This window comes from Pelophylax lessonae, assembly GCF_965119305.1.
Source record: "Pelophylax lessonae genome assembly, chromosome: 2".
NCBI classification, from domain to species: domain Eukaryota; kingdom Metazoa; phylum Chordata; class Amphibia; order Anura; family Ranidae; genus Pelophylax; species Pelophylax lessonae.
The window spans coordinates 561560184-561580561 of NC_138769.1; the positions used below are offsets into that span (position 1 = coordinate 561560184).

At 47.3% G+C, this 20378-nt stretch overlaps 1 protein-coding gene across 1 annotated transcript in view; it reads left to right on the forward strand.

Moving 5' to 3' along the window:
• The window catches only part of RNF41 (ring finger protein 41), a 172499-nt gene that overhangs the window by 87461 nt on the left and 64660 nt on the right, over window positions 1-20378 (forward strand). Inside the window, exon 2 of the mRNA XM_082245466.1 lies at window positions 11027-11138. Coding sequence (XP_082101592.1) covers window positions 11049-11138 — 90 coding nt within the window. The 5' untranslated portion in view covers window positions 11027-11048. The remainder of the gene's footprint in view (window positions 1-11026; window positions 11139-20378) is intronic.

Consider the following 20378-nt stretch of genomic DNA (forward strand, 5'->3'; position numbering starts at 1 on the left):
CGGTGACGTCAGTTCCTACTACAATGCGGAAGAGAAAGGTGGAGGAGACGCCGGAACCGCTTGCACGCGGTAGTGCAGACTCCCAGGCCATAGGAGCTCGGACAGCTGCCAGGGAGATGAAGCCTTCTACTCACCCACCAGGGAAGGAAGAAGCGCTGGGCCAAGCAACGACAGCCAAACCCAGGTCGGACTCGGGTAAGTGCTGCAGTGCATCTTACTTTTTGCCAAGGAAAAGTCTGCTGATGTTTGTTTGCTTTCCTGCAAATGCTTGATGTTCCCTCTCCCTGCCCCTAGTAGGACTGTTTAAGTGTCCTTTTCTAGGGGCCTCATACCCTTTCAGAAAGATTGGAAGAGTGATACTAATTGATGTTGTATCCTGTCTTCCAGAGTCCCAGAGCGGTGTGCAGGAAACCTCTACTGTCTCACCTGTAGGGTTAGGATCTGTTGCCTCTAAAAAGTGTGGTAATTGTGCAGACAGGTTGCCTAGCTCCCACACAAAACCATTTTGCTACAAATGCATTTACAAGCTGGCAGGGAGGGAATCTTCAGCCCTAATGAAGGACTTCCTAAAAACAGTCCAGGAAGAAATGTTGTCAACAATTCAGACTGTAAAATCCTCCCTAGGAAATTCAGGATCCCCAACCTCTTCAGCTGGAGAGGGTACCTCTTCTCAGGAGAGCCTTTCGGTTAGGCCAGGACAAGCTAGCCAGTCTTTTCCTCAGAGTCTACCTTCTACGATTAGACAGGAGGAAGAGGATATAGACCGCTCAGTCTCCCAATCCAACTCAGAGGGAGAAGGAGATAGGGACTCAGAAGAGACAGAGGAAACAGAACCATCTAGAAATATGTTTGGGCTGGATAGCATGCAGGGACTCCTTCAAGCAGTGTATGCCTCTGAAGAAATACCCGAAGTGCAAAAAGGGACATCAGCCCAGGACAGACTCTATAAGGGTCTTGGTAAGACTCCTTCCAGGGTCTTTCCCATCCACCAATCCCTCAAAGGGTTGGTCCTTCAGCAGTGGAAGCGTCCAGAAACTAAGTTTAAGAAACCAGTTTCATGGAAACGCAGATTCCCCTTTAAAGAGGAGGATATAGAACAGCTGATCAAGAGTCCCAAGTTAGATGCACCCTTGGCTCAAGTGACCAAGAAATCTGACCTCTCCTTTGCTGACACAGGCAGTATTAATGATGTCATGAATATGAAAGCAGAATCTCTCCTGAGGAAAGCCTGGGATTCCAATGCCTCTACCATGGCCCCGGCCTTGGCCGCCTCCTGTGTAGCAAGGAATACCTGCTGTTGGTTAGACAGGTTAAATAAGAACTTACCCCAGGACAAGTCTCAGGATTTACAGGACTCACTGTCCCTGATTGGGAAGGCTGTAGCCTATTTGGCAGATGTGGCTGTAGAGTCAGTAGTAGCCTCGGCTAAGACAGGTGCCCTCTTAAATTCAGCCAGAAGAGCCATATGGCTGAAAGAATGGGAGGGGGACCTTACCTCAAAGACAAAACTTTGTGCCTCGCCTTTCAAGGGGTCCTTGCTATTTGGTTCTGGGTTGGATGAGGTCCTGGCCAGGTCCTCGGAAAAGGGGAAGAAATTTCCAGTAAAGAGAAAGGAGGTTCCCAGGAAATTTTTTTGAGGCCCCCAGGAGCAAAGTCAAAACAGACGGAAAAGGGAACCCAACAAAAGATGGGGGTTCAGGAAGGGAAAGCAAAGGAATAGTTTGCTCTTTCCCTCCAACACCGGTTCAAGAGACCATAAGTGACGCCAGCATCAAGGTGGGAGGCAGAATGACCCAATTTATCACTCAGTGGAAAGAAATTTCAGTCTCCCCATATATTTACAACCTCATTCAAGAAGGCTACCGCCTTCAATTTTCTTCAATACCTCACACCACAATTACCTTAACTCAGATCCCCAAGAATCCTCAAGTCAAAGAAGCGCTGCTTCAGGGTATCCAAGAACTTGCAGAGCAGTCAGTGATAACCCCAGTGCCAGAAGATCAACATCTCCAGGGGTTCTATTCCCACGTGTTTGTGGTTCCAAAACCATCAGGAAAATTCCGCCTGATCATAAATTTAAAGAAACTCAACAGGTTCCTGACGTACAAAAATTTTTCAATGGAAACAATCTATTCAGTACGGAAGAACTTGCTAAAGGATGTCTTCATGACCACCTTAGATCTCAGAGACGCTTATCTGCACGTTCCCATCCACCCAGAACATCAAAAGTTCCTAAGATTTGCCTTAGAGAACAAGGGGAAAATGACTCATTGGCAGTTCAGGGCACTACCCTTTGGTCTTGCCGCCAGCCCAAGGATATTTACAAAAGTCCTTGCAGAGGCGGTAGCACACCTACACTTGTTAGGGATTGCCCTGATCCCTTACTTGGACGACCTACTGATTTTCGGGAAATCAGAGACCCAAGTAGACCTAGATACTCGTCAGGTTATAGAGGTCTTGGAGTATCTAGGATGGCTCATCAATCTGAAAAAGTCAGCCCTGCTTCCATCCCAGCTACGGAACTTTCTAGGGTTCCTGGTAGACTCAAAGGCTCAAAAACTATTTCTAACCCAAGAAAAAAAGGACAAAATAGTCACCGCAGTCCAAGCGTTAGAGGACTCCCCATCCTGCTCCAGAAGAGAAGTTCTGAGAGTATTGGGTTTTATGTCAGCCAGTATACCAGCTTTGGTTTGGGCACAACTACACGCAAGGGAACTTCTGTTTTTCCATCTATCATCTTGGGACAGGAAAACAGAGTCCTTGGACGAACAGGTCGTCCTCACCCCTCAGGTTCGGGAATCCCTGATATGGTGGAAAGAACAGACCAACCTCAGCAAGGGCAGGCCCTGGGGGCAATGGGATCCTGTAGAAATCACCACAGACGCCAGTACCAAGGGCTGGGGGGCTCACATGGAAGGAGCTCAGGCACAAGGGATCTGGGACTTGGCAACAACTCAAGCCTCCTCCAATTTCAGAGAGTTGAAAGCTGTAGGAGAGGCCTTAAAAGCCTTCAGGGAGAACATCCTCAACAGGGAGGTCCTCATACTCTGACAATACTACAACGGTAGTATACCTGAACAGGCAAGGAGGGACCAGATCCAGACCCCTCTTAGATCTAGCTACCTCAATCCTAAGCTGGGCAGAGGAAAGAGTGGTCTCCCTAGTAGCAGTCCACATCAAAGGGGAAAACAACAGGCAAGCAGACTTCCTCAGTCGTCATCTTATTCAGGAGGGAGAATGGGAGTTAGACCCCAAAATTTTTCAAGAGATAACCCAGAGGTTCGGAACACCAGAAATAGATTTGTTTGCCACAGAGCAGAACAAGAAAGTGGAAAAGTTCTTCTCCCTTACCAGGACCAGAGGGATGATGGGGTTGGATGCACTAGCCCAACCTTGGCAATTCAGTCTGGCTTATGCCTTTCCCCCTCTAATGTTGATCCCAAGAGTTCTTCAAAAATTGAATCACTCAGGGGACCTCCGATTGATGCTAGTTGCCCCTTGGTGGCCAAGGAGACCTTGGTTTGCAACTCTGAGGACCATGGCACTGGTTCCCCCTTGGCACCTGCCGGTTTCACAAAACCTGTTATCTCAGGGTCCGTTTTTTTGCCCAAACCCGGAATTTTTTCAGTTAACAGCTTGGCTACTGAAAGCCAACTCTTAATTTCAAAAGGTTGCTCACAGAGAGTGGTAGATACTCTCCTGTTGAGCAGGAAACCTGTTACCAAAAAAATCTACATGAAGATATTTTGTACCTGGGGTAAACAAAAAGGCTTTGTCTCCCCCCCTCTACCCCGGTCATCCTAGAGTTTCTACAGGACGGGGTTGATAAGGGTGTGGCCATTAACACACTTGGGGTACAAATTGCGGCCCTCTCTGTGTTTCTTGACAAACGTCTGGCGAGAGAACCGCTAATAAAAAGATTTTTGTTAGCCAGACAGAGTTACTCCTTTGTTAAAGGACAGGTTCCCACCTTGGGATCTGACAAGGGTCCTAGAGCCGCTATCTAGGCCCCCTTTCGAACCTTTGGGAGAGATTCCCCTCAAAAGGTTGTCCCTTAAGTTGACATTTTTACTGGCCATCACTTCAGCTAGGAGAGTAGGAGATCTCCAGGCCCTTTCCATCAAAGAACCATTTATGACCGTTTTCCCGCACAGGATAGTCCTAAAACCAGATCCTCTGTATTTACCAAAAGTGGCATCTCCTTTTCACAGAACACAGATTAATTTACCTTCCTTCTGTGACAACCCTAGGAACAGTAAGGAGGAAAGGTTCCACTGTATTGATGTTAGAAGAGCTCTACTCATCTATTTAGACAGGACAAGGAATTTCAGAAGGTCAAACCATCTTTTAGTCCTTCACTCTGGACCTAGGAAAGGTTTGCAGGCCTCTAAGCCTTCAATATCCAGATGGATCAGGCAGGCAATTACCATCGCTTATGAGCTTATGAGGCATCAGGTGTCCCAGCTCCTGTAAAAATTAAAGCACATTCTACAAGAGCCCTAGCAACATCTTGGGCCGAGAAGGCAGGAGCATCCTGGGAGCAGATCCACAAGGCAGCCACTTGGTCCAGCCACGACACCTTCCTGAAACACTACAGGATAGAAGTTCTGTCTCAACAGGACCTAACCTTTGGACGCAAGGTCTTGCAGGCAGTTGTCCCACCCTAAGGTAGGCCGGGGGTTAATCTAGTATCCTCTCATGTTTGGGCCGTCCTGGAAGGCGATTAGAGAAAACTTACCGTTAGTTTACCGGTAACGACTTTTCTGATGAGCCTTCCAGGACGGCCGGCCTACCCGCCCTATCAAAGGGTGCAAACAAATTTAAAAGGGGTAAGTACCTATGGATTAAATATTAAAACACCTCCCTCAAGAAATCTGGTTGTGGAAGATACTTTTTTACAACTGAGGATAGAGGGAAGGGTGGGGCCTTTTAACCATGTTTAATTGATTGTGTTTCCGGTAGGAGGAGCCTATCATCTCTCATGTTTGGGCCGTCCTGGAAGGCTCATCAGAAAAGTCGTTACCGGTAAACTAACGGTAAGTTTTTTTTGCTGAGATCTACAATCAATTGCCTGACTGGGCGACTGGCGGGATAATCTAGATCCAGTGGTCACCCCAGTCAGGCCATCGAGTGCGCGCAGACCACAGCTCTGTGCTAGGTCTGATGGGACATAGCCCCACCGGACAGGGGCTGGCCTGTGAGTTAATGTTTCGCGAGGTCGCGTATGACCGGTTTTCGGCCCGCGTCAGTATCCCTCCTGTCCAATAGCCCCCCATTTCAATGGCGAGGAATTCTGTCTGGAGCTGGTCTCCATCTGGTTCCAAGTTTGGGTGAGAACCTGTCTTCCCCCCCCCCCCCTCCCCCTGGAGGGTTTTGGGGGGGACGCGGGCCCTTCCTAGGACTGTAGAATCCATGGGTTTCCCTCCTTCCCATTTTGGCCCTGCCCCCCTGTGCCTTGGTGGTCCCTGTGGGTCCTCTGGTCTCCCATTCCCCCACCCCTAACATGGGGTAGTGTGGTGGTCTGGGCTACTGCTGGGGCAGTGGACTGTTCCACCGGGGATGGATCCCCTGGTTTCCAGGTTGAATAAGGGTCCTTTCACACGAACGATCTGATCAGATCCGCCTGTCAGTTTTTATTTTGTTTTTTTTTTTTTTAGGCGGATCTGATCGGATCCTCCATGCATCCCTATGGGGCAGCGGATGTCAGCAGAGACATGTCCGCTGACACCCGCTGCCATCTGCATCCGATCCTGTCCGTGAAATCCGGACGGATGGAAACCCTAATTTTCAACCCTCCAGAGGATCGGATGGGATCAGATGAGAGCCAACATGCAGTCCGCTCTCATCCGATTCCCCCCATAGAGAGCAGCGGGGCTCTGACACCTCCGTCTCTGCACACAGTGCGGAGACTAAAGCCCCGTACACACGTACCGATGGTCGGCTTACAAATGTTCCTCTTTTCTCCCCGGGATGTCGGTGTCTGCTGAAAAGTGCAAAGACAGCACAAGGACAGCACAAGAATTTTGTCCGCCGACTGCAGAAGTGATGTCATGTAATGGTTAACTTTCCCTGTGTTTTCTATTTTCTGAGCATGCCCAGTCTTGCAAATCTGCGGTCTGTCGGCCGAATTGTGTACTGACAGGCGAACAATCGTCCGTTCTGGTGTCGGCATACAAATATTTTCATGTTTGCACGAAAGACTTTTGTCCGCGGATTGTGCGCAGACATCTGTCGGAGGCACCATACTAACACACGTACAATCGGCAGATCCTTCGTCCACCGACGTTTGTATGCCGACGATCGGTACGTGTGTACGGGCCTTAAGCTGTCATCCGCCTGCTCAACAGGGATCGATTCCCGCTGAGCAGAGAGCGGTCAGCACCGGACAGCGGACCGTGTGAAAGGAGCCTAAGGCTACTGTGATTCCAGTGAAAGAATTGCTAGCTTTTAAGGATCCAGCTGACTGGAACACGGAGGCTGTAGCCCGCAATATGTTCACTGTGGCTGGCTCGGCACTTAGGCCAGTCCACGCCATTGCCCTGGTGTCACAAACTCTGACCTTTGTATAGCGCAATTTTTTTAATTTTCTAATTTTTTTTTACTTTGAGAGCATTTCTTCATACCTGCTCACTTATGTGCAGGTGTGTGTGTGTGTGTGTGTGTGTGTGTGTGTGTGTGTGTGTGTGTGTGTGTATATATATATATATATATATATAATGCATGTGTTTTTTTTTTTTTTTTTTTTTTTTTCAATTAAAACAACCTTTTGGCCTCTCTGGGCCACATTGAGTGTAGAGAAATTTTCTTGGTCCGCATATAAAATATATACTATAGTTAAGGTATTTAAGTAATTAAAACGCCGCCGTATACAGGGGTTTACTTCTTCTGAGGGATATTAAAGGAACACTCTAACCACTTCAGTGATTTGAAGTGGTCATGGTGGTAGATGTCAGAAACGCTGTTGGTGGGTATTGCTGGCGGGTACTGTTGGTACATTTCTGGGGATCAGCGTGACAGTCGCAGGAAGCGGAGCCAATGCTTCCTGTATAGCGCTGGGTAGCTCCAGAGGCGGAGTGCATTTGGTATCCCTCTGCCTGTGACAGGAGGCGGCGCTATACAGGAAGCTTCCCCCCTGGACTCGCCCCTGGTCTGGAGCTCCGCGGACGGTGGGCCGCATTGCCTGCGGTTCTGGGCCGTGGGATGAACGTGCCTGAATTAATATGAATTATGTATTTTTAACTTAAAGTACCTTCTATTGCTTTTAGCTCCCTCTGAATCTCCCCCCCCCCCCCCCCCCCAACCCTTTTTTGTTTGTTTTTTTGCTGGTGTGATCCGACTTAGACTTGATTCACACTAGAGCGACTTGTCAGGCGTCTTGTCAGCCTGACACGTCACGGTCCCTCGCAGTCCATTGACTGCTACAGGACTCGTTCTAATAGGAGCGACACAAGTCGCTCCGACTTAGAAAAAGGGTCCTGTACTACTTCGGGGCGACCTCGGAGCGACTTGCATAGACATTCATTATATGAGGTCCGTGCAAGTCGCCTCCCGAAGTAGTGCAGAGTCGTGTCGCCATAGTGTGAACCGACTCTAAATATTAAAGGGTGACTATGTTTGTTTATTTTCTTTGGTCCCACTGGATGTTAATACATAGTCACCCTCTCTTGCTCACTCCAGGAATGGACTAGGGACTATGCACTATGGCAAGGAGGCAGAAAAACACAAACAGTTTAACGAGTAACTCCCCTTTTGTTGAGAGAAAAAAACATTCCCCCTCTGGGTGATCTATGTATATTGCAGGGGTTTTAACAAACTTTGTTGCAGATTCCTACCTTCTGTTCTGAAAAAACCCTGTGTTTCTCTGTGCCCATGTGCAAAGTGAGTCTAATGGGAGTGGTTTCATAATTATCAAGCAGCGGTTGCACTTCAAAGCTCTAATAAGGAAAATTGTGGGGTCTGCATCCTTTTTGGATGTGATTTCCTATTGAGAGTATCAACAAAAATGAAATTTTTGTTGCAGGGGATGCCAGAAATTTGACTTGTGTCTTAGTGCAGAGTTCTGGGAAAATCAGGAAGCCAATCACACAAGCAGGAAATGTCTCTGGGGGGCGTTCTGCAAACATTCTCTGTACAGGACACCTCCAGGTAGCTATATTGCATTACGTTTTGCATAAAATTACAGCTATTGCAATTACTTGTGTCGCAATTGTATATGCTATATCATTTATTTATTATTTTTGTTTTTAATTTTTATTCCCATGAAAGTGAAGTTTAACCTTTTAATAAAGAAAAAATAGATTACAGGGCCATTCAGTTGTGATCATTTTAGAGAATAAGGATATTCCTTTGGTGTCCCTTTGCTGTAGAGTTCTAGGAACTGGCTGTTTGCTGTCTGGCTGGATTTTATGGATACAAGGCTGGCTTTAGGTTATTAAAAATTAAAAAATGCCACCATAAATCCATGTAGTATTTAACTGAATATTATTAAGTATTCTGTTTTAAATACTTCCCTACCTTGTAGTGGCTGAGGGCATCCTGTGTCTCTACAGCTTTGCAACAAATTTTCTTTTGCCATAGGTAGACCTTATAACTAGGGATGCACCGATCCGACTTTTTTGGTGCCGATCCCGATGCCGATCTTTTGATTTGTGAAATCGCCGATCCCGAGTCCGATCCGGAAGTACTATTTTGTGAGCTTATAACAAAATAATACTTCCGGATCGGTATCGGCAGATACCCTATAACAATTGTGCATTTAAGAGGTTAAACTTCCTTCCTCCAGCAGACAGAACGAAAAGATACATTGTAATCGTGTTTACTTAACTGGGAGACTGACAGGCATTTGCAGGAGGCTCTTTTTTTCTTCTTTGACAGCTGTTCTCTGCTCCCTCACAGCTATGTAAAGAGCAAAATCGGATTAGCCCGTGGATCTGTTAATTTTACCGATCCCCCGATCCAGCTATTATGGCCATATCGGTGCCGATATCCATACCGAATATCGGATCGTTGCATCCCTACTTTATAACAATTAGGCATGTGGTGCTTTAAAGGTACCTCTCTTGCAGTGTTCTTCTGAAATTGCCTCTAATCAAGAAAATGCTGAGATGCTGTGACTTCTATATATCATTCATAAGAATTTATCAGTTGAGCATATCGCCACAATACAGATAAAGACTATACAACTTACTTTTCGTAGTGATAGCAGTAATAAGGTGTTTTGTTACCCTTTTTTTTTTTTTTTTTTTTTTTTTTTATATTTTGAAGCCAATATTAATTTTCTTTTGATCTACAATTATCTTTGTTATTTTTCTGTAATGCAATCCTTACATGTGGCCTTTTAAACCAGTTATTTTCTGAACTGCATAGTAACAGTCTTGGTGAAATTCTTTGCTCCAGAAATACAAAATATCAGCCCTTCCCAGGTCAAGAAGTTAGAGTATGACTGAGAATTTGGTTGAAAAATTCTATGGGCTAGTCAACAAGGCTGTGAGAAAAAACTATCCAGTCATATAATACAAATTGATTTCTTTACAAAATCCATGATAAACCAAATACAAGAAAAACATTTCACATTTTAAGATCCATATTCAAAGTCTTTTTTTCAGTAGCTCAGAGTTCCTGGAGAACAATTCCAGGCATCCTGTTAGGGTCTCCTGTACACTGCTTTTGGTGTGTTTTTGCTGAAGCCCTTGAACACAGAAGATTTGCGTTCAGGGGGGGAGATTTTGGCATAAAAAAAACGCTAAATGCCCCTAGGTGCGTTTAGCACTTCAGAAATTATTCATTTCATGACCAGAATAAGCTAAAAATCTGGCCAATGAAATAAACTCAAACACTAAATGCTGCTAAACTCACCCACACTGGTTTGAAAAAGTGCGGTTTAGTTGTTTTTAACACGGATTCTCTCCTGTCAAGAGAAACAGCATTTACAATTACCAGAAGCCCAAAAGGTGCAAGTACAACAGATAGTGTACCCTCAGTGCTGGTTTACACTTCAGCGATGTCAGACATTGCATGTGATTTGCAGCGCACTGCTTAGCAAATCACATGTGATGTCTGTGCGTTGCTAATTCAGCCATGCAGATTGTATGCCTGCATTTGCATCGCATTTTGGTCCAAAGTCGCACAGGACCCTTTTTTTTTGGTCCGCACCGAAATCGGACTGCATGGGTTCACACCTATGCGATCCGATTCATGTCCGAACTGACAGTTCACACTGCGATATGCGAACTGATCTGGGGGTATCGTTCACTTTGTATTGAGACCCCCCAGCGATTTGCGGATGGCAGTGTGAACTGCCTGCGAGTCGAGTGCGATGCAGGAACCCGCAGTGGATTCGCAGGGTTTTGACACTGCATATGTGTGAACCGCCACTCGGAGGTATGTTTTTACAGACAGTTTTTATAATAATGACAAACAAAGCTATGGTAAGATTCGAGATGGGGACATATCAACATGTGATAATTGGAATCCATCAAGAATCTTTCAGAAAAGGGAGGAGGAATAAATGTCCAAGAAATAAACTACAGAATTTTGGGTGCAATTGGGGAAAATTTTCTTTGCTTGCCCAGAGACTCAACAGAAAATAAGGACATTTTTCCAAAATGAGGGTGATTGCTTTCTTTGCTCTGGTTACATCTGTCCCAGTGACAATGGACCGCAAGACAAAAGGGGAAGGTAAATCTTTGCAGCTGGGAGGCATGGACAGAACAGAAGTTCTAATCCTTCGCTCTCTCTCAAACTAAAAAAAAAAGATTACTATACAGTGCAATCTACAATTTACAGTATAATTGTTCTCTTTTCACTGGAGTGTACCTTTCTAAATGTATACTCCTTATTTGAATGAAGAGAGGTTGACACTGACGCATAGTGTTGACATTATGACGCAGTAACATTTGTATCGCCCATAGCAACTAGATTTAAGCAGCTACTGTGCATATAGGAAAGTGAAAGCATCTGGATGCTGTGGGCAACATAATCAAATTTATTTTCTTTAAAATGTAATACCTATATTTATTTTTTGCAGTGTTCAGTGTCAGTGATGAGCGATGGGGTATGATGTAACACGCTTTCAGGGTGATGTGGACGAAGATCTTATCTGCCCCATATGCAGTGGGGTTTTGGAGGAGCCAGTCCAAGTAAGCAGTTTAAATTTTTTACTGTAAATACTGTGTCCAGTTCTGGAGACCTTACTTACAAAAAGATAATAAGCTAGAACGAGTCCAGAGACTGATAACAAAAATGGTGAAATGTCAGGGGGATTAAACATGTCGAGTGAAACTTCAGGAACTTAATATGTACAGTCTGGAGGAAAGAAGGGGATGTAATGGTATCGTACACTGAATATCCTGCGCTGGGATACGAAAGCAACCATTTTGTGTTTCAGAGCTCAGCTGACAGTTTTCAAAACCAAAAAAGTCATTCCTTTACCAGCCCCTCACCCCAGCTCCTTTTTGCAGTGTTAATTACCCCCTGGGTCCCTTTTGCATTAGTATGCAAGGCTTTAACCACTTGCCGACCGCCGCACGACTATCTACGTACGTCGGCGGCCAGCCCCTCACAGGCAAAGCGACGTAGGTCTACGTCGCTAGCCTGTGAGGGTCTAGGGAGCGAGCGCGCCGCCGGAGGCGCGCTCCCGCGTGGTCACGGCCCCCCCCCCACGTGTGACTGGCGGACCCGATGTCCGCCGGTCACTCTGCGATCGTCGGGGGAGAGGGAGAAAGTCAGGCGGCTTGTGTAAACAAGCTGCCTGTCATTCTCCCCTGTGTATGAAGGATGATCATACGCTTCTACTATGTAGAACCGTTGATCACTGTTCATACATCTGAAGCCACAGCCAATCACAGTAGAAAGCACGCCCCTAGGGACACACACAGCCCCTCCCTCTCAAAGTTAACCCCTTCACTACCAGTGTATTTTTACAGTAACAGTGCATATATATAGCACTGATTACTGTAGAAATGTCACTGGTAACCCCAAAAGTGTCAAAAATGTCAGTCAAGGGTCCGATCTGTCCGTCGCAGTACCGCAAAATCGCAGATCGCCGCCATTACGCGTTAAAAAAAAAAAACAACAAAAATGACAAATCTTTCTCTTTGTTAGTAAAGGCGATAACTTTTGCGCAAACCAATCAAAATACGCTTTTTGCGATTTTTTTTTTTTTTTTTTTTTTTTTTTTTTATACCAAACATAGATAGCATAAAACAAATTGGCCGAAAATGTTAAAAAATTTTGATTTTTACATTTTTTTTGGGGGGGGGAATTTCATATAAAAAAAATGTGAAAAATATTGCTATTTTTACAAAATTTACGCTCTTTTTTTGTTTATAGCGCATGATCAAAAAATCGCACAGGTGATCAAATACCACCAAAAGAAAGCTCTGTTTGTGGGAAAAAAAGGACGCCAAATTCATTTAGATACAGCGTCTGTTAAAGTCACGCAGTGCCGAATCGCAAAATACCCCCTGGTCAGGAAGGGGGTAAAATCTTCCGGGACTTAAGTGGTTAAACAACTCTTATCTAAGCAGCAGACAGACCTCCTAGCCGATATGTCTCTTCCTGGCCAGAAGTTATGTCGTAATCTGAGCAGATGGCCAGGGAGGCTTCCTTGTAAATTCCACAAGCCCAGTTGTTAATTAAAATGTAACGCCTACATCTCACAAATCCAAACCCAATTCATAACTTTTTACCCGAACAGGACACCTTGACAAAAAGTATATATTTGAATGGCAAATAAAATACCGATCCAATTAAGATCAAACCCGATTACATTCGATCCTAGGGAAGACAAGCTAGCGATCAGATGCCTTACGGGTCAGAGGTTATTCCGAGAACCCGTGTTTAGTGTCTGTGCATAATAAATTTTATGCCGGACAATAAAATATCAGTTTCAAGAATGTAACAATTACATATTTTGAGATATGAGTTATGTTAGTAATCTGTCTAATCCGGAGGTGTCTTGGCATTTTGCTAAGCTTCCGGGGCCGCCCATGGCCCCAGTGTTTGTTGGTCAAGTACTTCTGGTGACACCCCCCTGGGGGTCAGAGAAAAGGAGAGAGCTAATGGAGCTCTCAGTTCTTAATTTTAACATCAAGCAGTAACATCGCTTAAGGGGGAACCGATCACACATGTTCAGCCTCTGAAACACCCAGGACTTTTGAATGCAAGTATTTCATTTCTAATTATTATCTATTCTTCTAAATTGCTGTATTGTGTCTCTACTTCTTTGTAACCCATTTTTCTGTAAATATTTTTATTTGCACCAATTTTAACCTTTCTTATAATTTAAACCTTATTTTGAAAATTGTTAATTTTGTCTCTAAGCTCTTAAACGCAAGCTAACCAGAACCTGCCTCCTGAAAAACACTACTGTTTGGGGTAAATCCTCCGGACATTCCTGTCTGCAGTGACAGCGCATGTTACGGATGATTATTCTAAAGTCATAATTGGTATTTCTAAAATTCCGAGCGTCCTCTGTGCTCATTAGAACGTAGAGGTGGTGGGAGAGAAAGGGTTAATTGTTTAATTAGCCCGGTGACAATCGCTCTGTCTGCTGGCATCTAGATTGTGGTCCCGCAAGCTGGACAATCTGTGTGCCGGGGCCAGGGGTCTGATACCGGCCACTGTCACAGGGGAGACCTGATTTTAAACCTTTTAAATTCATCAAGGGGACGAATAGGTTTCAGGAGGGCAGTTTTTTTCAATATAAAACTAAAATCAAGAACACCGGGACATGACCTCAAAACTAAAATCAAGAACACGGGGGACATGAAAGTTCAGAACTAATCTTGGAGAGTATTTTTACTGAAAAGGTAGTTGATGCTTGGAATAGACTTTACCAGAGGTAGTGAGCCTGTAAACAATAAATGGCTTCAAACATGCTTTGGACAAACGTAGATCTATACTTTTAACCACTTCCATACCGGGTGATTTCTGGCACCCCTCTCCTACATGTAAAAATCATCATTGCTTTTACGTCCTCTGACAGACGCAGCCTCTTCCAAGTCTTCGGCCTCAGTTTTTTTTGTGTTTCTTTGAAAAGGGGTTTTTATTTTCTTCACACACTATAGCTAGCTAGTCAGGGGGATCCTCCTGGAGAACTACAAGCGACAGCCGGGCTGGGCTTCGCCCTGGATAATCTAGATCCTTATGGTACCCGAGCCTGGCCTACGAGCGTGCGCATGTTGTGGTCCGCCCAGGCCTCGCCATGACGGTGCCCCGACGGATGAGGATGAGCCTGCGGAGAAACTCTTCGCCGGGACGCATCAACCTCGAATGCCCTGTGTTTCAACGTCCCCTCTTGGCTGACGGCACCCCCACTTGGGGTGGGAGGCGAGCTGTATTGGTGCCCGCGGTTCATGGTATGGTGAGTGATTCTATCCCCCTGTTCGAGGTCTGGACGGATCCTGCTTCCATGCTCCTTATGGGGGCGCACTGGCGGCATCCACTGCGTGGGGGGGGTGTATGGGCTCCTACCTTGTCCTGGGGGGCTTCCTGTAGTGGAATGCCGTAGTGGCCAGGGTTCCTGGGCTCCTGATTGTCTGTGCCGTTTCCGGCTGCCATTTTGGGTGAGGGCAAGCATGGCTGCATCAGTTTGACAGCAGCCATTTTTTGTGCATGCGCTTTTGGCGCCGTTTTCAGGGCCATCTTGGATGTGGGCAAGCCGCATTGAGGGCAGCGGCCTTTTTCCCTGTTTCCCCTATACTTTCTATTGGCACCATGTTTGTGTAGTTCAGGGAACTGCGGCCTTTCCTCCAGCCATCTTTCACTTGCTGCAGAAGAAGCGTGGAGAGCGGTTTGTCTTCTCTATTTCAGGCACTGTATGGGGATTTAATCATCTTTGGGCATTTTTTCCTTAGACACATTTGCTTATAAGTTATCTGCATACATTAAAGGTGTGCGGATCGCAATCGCCCATTTATAGGGCCAGCGTTCCATTTTTTTCTATTTCTGCCAAAATGGAGTCCCAGAGTGACCATTTCCCCACTGATCTTGTTTGTGCATCCGGGACATCCTGGTCGCCTTCCCTAGCTTATTTATCTGCAGCCATTGAATCTTTGGCGTCCAAAGTTGATCTTGTCACGTCACAAGTTCATGTTCAAAAACGGCCGATACTCTCTGTCTTCTGATTCTGAGCCTGATATGGTTGCCACGGACACTAGCCCCCTGAGGGATCCCTTTCTGCACATTCAGACGGTGAGGAGGATTAGTCCTCCTCCGCTGCAGCGTGGGAACGTGCTGTGGTTGAAGCACTTGTTCGCTCCGTTAGGGAGACTTTGCACATTGATGAGCCCACCCAGTCAGGTAAGCGGGTTGTCTTCGGCTCCCGCATAGCCCAGAAGCCAGGTCAGGTTTTCCCCTGCCCCGAGGAGTTTCACGATATCGTGAACACACAGTGGCAACGCGTTAAGCACCTGCTGTCAGTGCCGGAGCGGTTTCAACGCCGCTACCCCTTTGCGAACCCAGTTTCCAATCGCTGGACTGTGCCATCTAAGTTGGACCACACTGTTTCCAGGGCGAATAAATCCACGGTGGTGCCCGTGGAGGACTCCCCGGTGTTTGCAGACCCAATGGACAGGCGCATGGAGTCGCTTTCCCGCCTCATGTACTTGGTGGCGGGCTCACACCTCAAGCCGGTGTTCGCTTCCGTGCTGATTTCTCAGACGGTTACGGAATGGATTACGGTGCTTGGGCGCAACTTAGTGGCTGAGCCGGTTCCACCGACTCTCATTGAGCTCACGGACCAAATGGCCAGGCCATTATGTACTTGTGTGACGCTGCCCTGGACGAGGCTCCCCTGGTCGCAAGATTGTCTGCGGTGGGGATTGCTCTTCGCCGCATGGTGTGTCTGAAGAGCTGATTGGCAGACAATGCCTCTAAAAAGTCCGTGTCTGATATCCCCTATTTGTGGGAACGCCTTCCTTGGATGAGATTGTCAAGGGTCTCATGGGGAGTAAGAGTACTCTCCTGCCCCAATCTGCAAAGGGTAAAACACCCTGTGCGCGGCGGGGTCCTTCCTTCAAGGCTCACCGGGGGCTTTTTCATGCCTTTGGGGCGCAGGAAAAGGGTAAACCATTCAAAGCCTCCGGAGAGGTTGAGACGGCTTGATCAGATGAGTCTGAGCATAGCCAGTCCGGTTCGGAGGAAGGTTCATCCTCTGCATGAAGGGACACCCTCACCACCTTCGGGGGTGGGGGACAGTCTGTGTTGCCTTCCAGAACCCTGGGCGTCTCTGGTTCAGGACTCATGGGTTCACAAACTAATTTGTTCAGGTTTCAAGCCCGTATTTCGGTCTCGCCCGGCAGACAGATTCTTTTCACCATATCTCCAGGATCGTTTGTGGGCTCCCAGGGAGGCGGAGCGGGCTCCGCTTGCGCAGCGAGTGGTGGTGCCGTTTCCTCGGCAGGTAAGGTTTTAGGGTCTTTTATTCTAGGTTTGACCGGGGTGTTAGCCTTGTTCCCGCTGGGGGGGTTTCCGGTCCTCGGGTATCTGGACAAATTCCTGTTGAGAGTGGGTTATTAACCGACCCTGTTGGGCGATCTGTCGATCTTCCTTTTCCGATCCTTGTCCTGGAGTTCAGGGTGAACAAACTGCCTGCTCCTTGGACGCCTCGGCTGCATGGCCTCCCGGTTCGGGTGCAGTCCGACATTGCCACGGCTGGGGCTTGCATCGATCATCAAGGGGGCACCTGGAGTGCCCGGCAGCTAAGGAAGTGGCCGGGATTCTGATTTGGTCCTTGGCGCACATTATAGCTATCTCTGCTGTTCATATTCCGGAAGTGGAAAACTGACACGCAGACTTTGAGTCATCAGTCCTTGGATCAGGGTAAATAGTCCCTGCATCCGGAGGGGTTTCGGCTCCTATGTGCCCGGTGGGGGACTCTGGACGTGGATCTGTTCGCGTCTCTTCTCAACAGAAAGGTGGAAAGGTTTGTGGCCAGGACTCGAGATCCTCTAGCAGACGCGTTGGTGGTGCCTTGGCACCAGGACCAGCTGATTTATGCCTTTCCCCTGATTCAACTGTTGTCCAGGTTCCTCCGCAGGTTGGCTTTGGAACGGGTTACAAGGGTTTCTGGTGGTCCCAGACTGGCCTCGTCGGTCTTAGTAGGCAGACCTCGTAAAGATGGTCGTCAAGCCTCCCTGGCGGCTACCTCTGAGAGAAGATCTGCTGTCTCAAGGGCCAATCTTCCACCCTGCTTTACGGTCTCTGGCTTTAATGGCCTGGCAGTTGAAGGCCAGGTGTTGAGAGACAGTGGTCTCTCCGATGCTGTTCTACCTTGCTGAGAGCTTGGTATGCTACCTCCAGGAAGATTTATCATCGTACCCAGAAGGCGTTCATTGCCTGGTGTGAGTTGCAAGGTTTGCATCCTCGCTCCTTTTCGGTGGCGAGGGTCCTGGCTTTCTTGCAGAAAGGTGTGGACCAACGTTTGGCATGGGGCACTATTAATGGTCTGGTGTCGGCCTTGGCCATTTTCTTCCAGCGTCCCTTGGCGACTAATTCCCTTATTCGCACTTTTATTCAAGGGGTGCATCATCTGGCTCCTCCGCGGAGGGCTCCTTTGCCTTTGTGGGATTGGAATATGGTTTTTGTCCATTTTTGCAACGACCTCCCTTTGATAATATCAAAGAACTATCTCTGCCTATGTTGATCCAGAAAGTTGCTTTTCTGGTGGCTATCGCCTCTGCTCGCAGAGTGTCTGAATTGGCGGCACTGTCCTGCCGGGCGCCTTATCTGGTCCTTCATAGGGATAAGGTTGTTCTGCGACCCAATCAGTTCTTTCTCCCTAAGGTGGTGTCTGCCTTCCACCTCAATGAAGATGTTTTTTTGCCTTCGCTTTGTGTGAAGCCCAAGCATCCCAAGGGAATTTTCTTGCATTCATTGGCTGTGGTTCGGGCTATCAGGATTTACCTGTTGGCCACGGAATCTTTAGGAAGTCTGATTCCCTGTTTGTCCTCCCTGAGGGACCTCGAAAGGGTTTGGCTGCGTCCGCTGCCTCCTTTTCTAGATGGATCAGACAGACTATTGTTCAGGCCTATTCCCTTGAGGGTCAAGTGTCTCCTTTTCCCTGTGAGGGCACATTCTACTAGAGCCGTGAGTGCCTCTTGGGCTTTTCGCCATCAGGCTTCTGTGGCTTAGGTGTGTAAAGCTGCGACCTGGTTGTCTTCACACACTTTTTTTTTTTTTTACAAAATTCTACAAGATTGACGTGATGGCATCCTAGGATGCTTCCTTTTGGCGGCAAAGTTTTGAGTGCTGCTGTTTGTTGAGAGACATGCTTTTCTTTTTTTTTTTTTTTTTTTTTTGGGTGAAATTTTTGTTTTGGGGTTAGCGCCTGTTGGTGAGCTTTTGTTGCCCTGTTGGCTGAGTTCTGGTTCTGGCCTTGTTGACACGTTACCGTTTTCTGTTGGTTACGGCTTTTCCCACCCCTCACACCTGCACTGCTTTGGGACGTCCCAATAGTGATGAAACTTGGAAGAGGCTGTGTCTGTCAGAGGAGGTAAGAGAAAATATAATTTTTGTAAGAACTTACCGTAAAATTATTTTACGAGTCCTCTGACAGACGCAGCCCCTGCCCCCGCCCCTCTATTTTGGGGTTGTTTGTCTTCCTGTACTGCTTGCTACAAAACTGATTAGTAAGCTCTGTGTCTGAGGGTAATGTCTAGAGCAGGAATATGCAAACTGCGGGCCTCCAGCTGTTGCAAAACTACAAATCCCATCATACCTCTGCCTCTGGGTGTCATGCTTGTGGCTGTCAGTCTTGCTATGCCTCATGGGACTTGTAGTTCTGCAACAGCTGGAGGGCCACACTTTGCATATCTCTGATCTGGAGGGACAGCCCCTAAAGGTGTGTCTAGTTAAAGCTTTTTAATGAAGCTTCACTACCTAGCCTGCTCCTGCAGAGGGCGCCATTACCCAATAGTGATGAAACTTGGAAGAGGCTGTGTCTGTCAGAGGACTCGGAGAAAATAATTTTACAGTAAGTTCTTGCAAAAAAAATTTTCTCTTACTGACAGTGGCAGCCCTTCCATATGTTCTTTACTATTGGATAATGGCGCCCTCTGCAGGAGCAGGCTAGGTAGTGAAAACTTATCAAAAAAAGCTTTACACAAGACAACCCACAGTGCTGCTAATCCAGTTTCTTGCTGCCTAGCTTTGGAGTAGGACTAGGATTCCCTGCTGGGACTGTTTTTTATTTTTTTTTGAAAATGTTTGTTTTTATTTTATTTCTCACTTATCGCTAGCTAGTATCAAGGGGATCCTCCTGGAGAACTAAAAGTGTCAGCCGGGCTGGGCCTCGCACTGGATACTATAGATCCTTCTGGTGTCCCAGCTGGGCCAGCGAGCGTGCGCAGGTTGTGGTCCGCCCAGGCCTCACCACGATGGTGCCCCGACGGATGGGGACAAGCCTGCGGAGAAATTTTCTGCGCCGGAACGCCTCAACTCTGGAATGCCCTGTGTTGCGGTGTCCCCTCCTGGCTGACGACACCCCACTCAGGGTGGGAGGTGACTCGTATCGGAGCGGAGCCCGCGGGCTCTGGTACAGTGACTGATGTGGGCCCACTCTGGGGATGTCAGAGCATGCAATCTCTGTGGTGTCCCCCCCCGGCCAGTCTGGATGGTCCCTGCTCCTTCTGGGGGTGCTCTAGCGGCACCCGCTGTGTTCGGGGGCTAATACTTGTCCTGAGGGGGGCTTCCTTAGGGATTCCCACGGTGGCCAGGGTCCTGTGCTTATGACTGTTCGGGTCCTGCAAAGCACAGAAGTCGGGTCAGGTTTTCCCCTGCCCCGAGGAATTTCACGATATTGTGAATGAGCATTGGCGACTCGTTAAGCAAGTGCTGGCAGTGCTTAAGTGTTTTCAATGCCGCTACTCCTTTGCGGACCCCGTTAACACTCGCTGGACGATGTCACCTAAGGTGGACCACACTGTGTCCAGGTTGAATAAATCCATGGTTGTACCCGTGGGGGACTCCCTGGTGTTTAAAAACCCGATGGATAGGCGCGTGGAGTCACTTTCCCGCCACATGTTTCTGGTGGCGGGCTCGCTCCTCAAGCCTATGTTCGCTTCTGTGATGGTTTCTCAGACGGTTATGGAAAGGATCAAGGTGCTTAAACGCAACTTGGTGGCTAAGTCGGTCCCTCCAACACTCATTGACCTGGTAGACCAAATAGCCAGGCTAAACTAAAATGGAAAACTGAATATACCATGGCCGATGACTGAGACAGCAGGCACTCCTTTTTTCAGGAGAAAATTTGCAATGACAGCTAACACAATTCTCTCAGCATAGGTTATCAGAACATGCATTTTAAAACTGAACCTATCGGGATAGGTTCAGTTTTACAATAAAGGAACATGGGACCTGCCACTGCTGTACTGTTT